The sequence below is a fragment of the Colobus angolensis genome, unplaced genomic scaffold (genome assembly GCF_000951035.1).
Source record: "Colobus angolensis palliatus isolate OR3802 unplaced genomic scaffold, Cang.pa_1.0 Scaffold531, whole genome shotgun sequence".
Classification (NCBI taxonomy): Eukaryota; Metazoa; Chordata; class Mammalia; order Primates; family Cercopithecidae; genus Colobus; species Colobus angolensis.
Genome location: NW_012118833.1, coordinates 494,392 through 498,442, shown reverse-complemented (window position 1 = coordinate 498,442; position 4,051 = coordinate 494,392). Strand labels below are relative to the sequence as shown.

General features: G+C 40.6%; 1 protein-coding gene across 1 annotated transcript in view; it reads left to right on the top strand.

Moving 5' to 3' along the window:
• The window catches only part of OGFOD1 (2-oxoglutarate and iron-dependent oxygenase domain containing 1), a 27,658-nt gene that overhangs the window by 3,861 nt on the left and 19,746 nt on the right, over positions 1-4,051 (top strand). Inside the window, exon 3 of the mRNA XM_011961018.1 lies at positions 3,493-3,539. Coding sequence (XP_011816408.1) covers positions 3,493-3,539 — 47 coding nt within the window. The remainder of the gene's footprint in view (positions 1-3,492; positions 3,540-4,051) is intronic.

Genomic DNA, 4,051 nt, shown 5'->3' with positions numbered 1-4,051 from the left:
TACTTAATGCAATTTGGAAGATTAAAAATACTGGAAGAGGGCCCAGCACAGTGACTCACGCCTGTAATCCCAGCACTTTGGGAGGCTGAGGCAGGTGGATCACCTGAGGTTGGGAGTTTGAGACTAGCCTGACCAACATGGAGAAACCCCATCTCTACTAAAAATACAAAAAATACAGGTGTGGTGGCAGGCACCTGTAATCCCAGCTACTCAGGAGACTGAGGCAGGAGAATCGCTTGAACCTGGGCGGTGGAGGTTGCAGTGAGCTGAGATTGCGCCGCTGCACTCCAGCCTGGGTGGTGACAAAGTGAGACTCCACCTCAAAAAAAAAAAAAAGAAACAAAAACTGGAAGATAAAAGGCGAAATAATAAAAAGAGCCTTGGGTGATTGAAAAAAAAAAAAAGGAGCTGCCATTACTCTGGATCCACATGGAAGTTTGGTGAAACTACTGTGAATAATTTTTACTGTTAATCTCTGTTGGACAGGAACTCTTCCCCCTGACAATAGATGTAAAACCTGGTTTCATTCTCCTGCCCCTTTAATCCTCATCCATGCCCTTTTCTTTGCTTGTGGTATGAATTGACTTGATAATTGGGTCTCTGACATCTTCCAACTCCCATAACCAACTCTGTCATTAGGAGTTGCCCAATATTCTGTATTTTTTAAAGCAAGCATTATTGAGTGCATAATTTATGCCATGCTAAGTGCTTTATATTTATTCATTAAATCCTCAAAACAATCCCATTACTATACCTATTTCACAGTTGAGGAAACTACATTAGTTTTTCTTTTTCTCTGGATCATTCCCTTCAACATAACAAAAAGAAAAAAAGCTGTTAGTGCTTATCATAGAAAAAAACAAAGTTCTTGACCTAATTTTCCCTTCAGCTACCACCCCATTGCTCTGCTTCTCTTGACAGCAGAATTTCTTATAAGAGTTGTCTGCACTGTGTCCAATCCCTCTCCTGTCAGTCTCTGGTAAGCCCATTTTAATCAGGCTTTTGCTTGTACTACTGCACTGAAACTACACTTGTCAAGGTCACCCATAACCTCCACGTTACTAAATCCGATAATCAGTTTTCAGTTCTTCCTTGCTCATCAGCAGCATTTGACCTACTATATCACTGCTTCTTCCTGGAGACATTTTTTTCACTTTACTTTCAAGTTACCATGCTCTCTTGGTTTCTCCTCCTCAGTGGCCATTTCTTGTTAGCTTCCTTTGCAGGTTTTCCTCTTCCACCTGACTTCTTAATGATAGAGTACTCTGCATCCTAATGCTTGGCCTCCTTCCCTAGGTACACAGATTTCTGTGGGTCTCATGGCTTTGCCTCTTCTTGGATAGCTAATGAATTTCTGACACTTAAGTTCAAAACTAAATTTCTGGTCTTCTCCCTCTAAATCTGCTCCACCTGCAGTTTTCCCCGTCACAGTTAATAGCAGCTTGATCTTTCCAGGGGCTCAGGCCAAAAAGGAGGTCATGCTTGATTCCTCTCTCACCTTATATCCAGTCCATCATGAAACTCTGCCATCTTCACCTTCAAAATACAGGCAATCGCCACATGACATTTTCTGTCAACAACAGATACAATAGTGGTCCCATAAAGTAACACCTATTTTTACTGTACATTTTCTATATTTAGATATGTTTAGATACACAAATACTTCCTATTGTATTGCCTGTAGTATTCAGTAGAGTAACATGCCAGGTTGTTCGTAGCCTGGAAACAATAGGCCATACCATATAGCCTAGGTGTATATGGTAAGTTCTACCATCTAAATTTATGTAAATGCACTCTGTGATGTTGGAACAACAATGAAATCACCTCACAACAAATTTCTCAGAGTATAAATGACATGCCACTGTATATCCAGAGAAGCCCACTTCTTAATACTTTCAATGCCAAAAGCCAACACCTGGTTCAAGCTATCTGTGTCTCCCAGGGATTATTCTGTTAGTGTATCAACCATTTTCCCTTTTACTGTCTCCTGCTTAGACAGTCGCTGAAGTCGTTGTATTTTTAAAATATGTAAATGGAACCAAGAGAATTAAAAATATGTTCACATAAAAAGTTGTACACAAATATTTATAGCAGCTTTATAATTGCCAAAAAGTGGAAACAGTTTAACTAATAAATAAACAAAATGTGGTATACCCATAGAATGGAATACAACTCAGCCATTAAAAGGAATGATGTACTGATACTACCACAACATGGATGAACCTTGAAAACATTAGGTTAAGTGAAAGAAGTCAGATGCAGAAGGCTATGTACTATATGATTCCATTTATGTGTAATGTCCAGAATAGGCAAGTGGTTGCCAGGAGCTGGGGGGAGGAGAGAAGAGGGAATGACTACCTAAATGGGCACAAGGGTTTCTTTTTGGAGTGCTGAAAAGTTCTGAAATTAGGAAGTGCTGATGATTGCCCAACATTGTGAATATACTAAAATCTAATGAATTATACACCTTCAAGAAATTGAAATTATGTGGATAATTATGTGTTAGGCAGACATTATGTTAAAAAATGTTATTTCTCAAAACTTCCAATGACTTTTTTTTTTTTTTTGCTTCAGAAATCATCAGGTGAGGCCTCTCATTTCTTTAAGTCAAAGCTAAAGTACTTAAAATGGCTTTAAGTCCCCTATTACTTTTTTTTTGGACGGAGTTTTGCTCTTGTTGCCCAGGCTGGAGTGCAATGGCGAGATCTCGGCTCACTGCAACCTCCACCTCCAGGTTAAAATGATTTTCCTGCCTCAGCCTCCCCAGTAGCTGGGATTACAGGCATGCGCCACTACGCCCGGCTAATTTTTGTATTTTTAGTAGAGACAGGGTTTCACCCTGTTGGTCAGGCTGGTCTCGAAGTCCTGACCTCGTGATCCACCCACCTCGGAGTTCTGGGATTATAGGCATGAGCCACTGCACCTGGCCCCACTATTGCCTTTTTGGCCTCATCTCCTACTGCCCTCCCTCTCCCTCTCTGTTCTTGCAGTAGCTTGAATAGGCCAGGCATGCCTCATGCTCAGGGCCTTGAATGCTTTGTGCCTCGATATTCCCTTGCCACACTTCCCAGCCTCCTTCAAGTCTTTGTTTCACCTCCCTGAAGTCTACCTTGGCCAACCTGTTTATAATTGCAAACCACTCTCCAGGCTGAGCACTCCCCATTCTTCTTCCCCTGGGTTTCTTTTTTTCCCTTACGCACTTCTCACCATCTTTATACTAATCTGCTTTTTGTGTCTGTTGTCTATCTCCCTCAACAGGTGTAGAAACTAGACTATAATGACTTAAGTATTTGTTTAATGAATAAAGCACAGAGGGTAATAACTTGGCAAGTCACAGACCCATCCAGTGGAGGGGCCCTGTATTAAGCAGCCTGGCTTCAGAGTCGGGGCTCTTAATGACAATGCTAGGACCAGAACACTCACTAAACAGCTCTCCTTTGTGTGTCTCTTATGTGAAGGAAATCCCTTTTTTTCTCTCTTTTCATGATCAAGTCTGATGATTTGAAGAAGAGAAGAGAGCCTCACATCTCCGCTTTAAGGTAAACAAGTAATCATATTTGTTGGGTGCTAAATATGTGCCAGGCAGAGTAGTAAGTGCTTTAAATGTTACAACGTTGTGTATGTCATATAATTCTTGTTGACATTGTTAACCCACTTTGTAGAGGAGGAAAGAGACCAAGAAATTGAGTTTACATAGCTTAAAATTAAGGGAGCTAGCATACAAACCTAAGTCTGTCTGATTCCAAGGCCCAAGTTCTCAGTGATAAAATGTTCAACCTTGTTAGTAATCAAAGAAACAGAAGTTAAAACTGGAGATACCATTTTTCACACGTTAGGTTGGTAAATATTAAAAATAAAAACCCTAGTGTTGACAGATATAGATCGATACCTTTATACACTGCTGCAGTCTTTCTTAGAAGATGGTTTTAAAAGATGTATCAGAACCCTTACAAGTATGCATATCTTTTTGTAGAATAATTTCATTTATAAGAATTTATCCTGAGGGCCGGGCGCGGTGGCTTCCGCCTGTAATCCCAGCACTTTGGGAGGC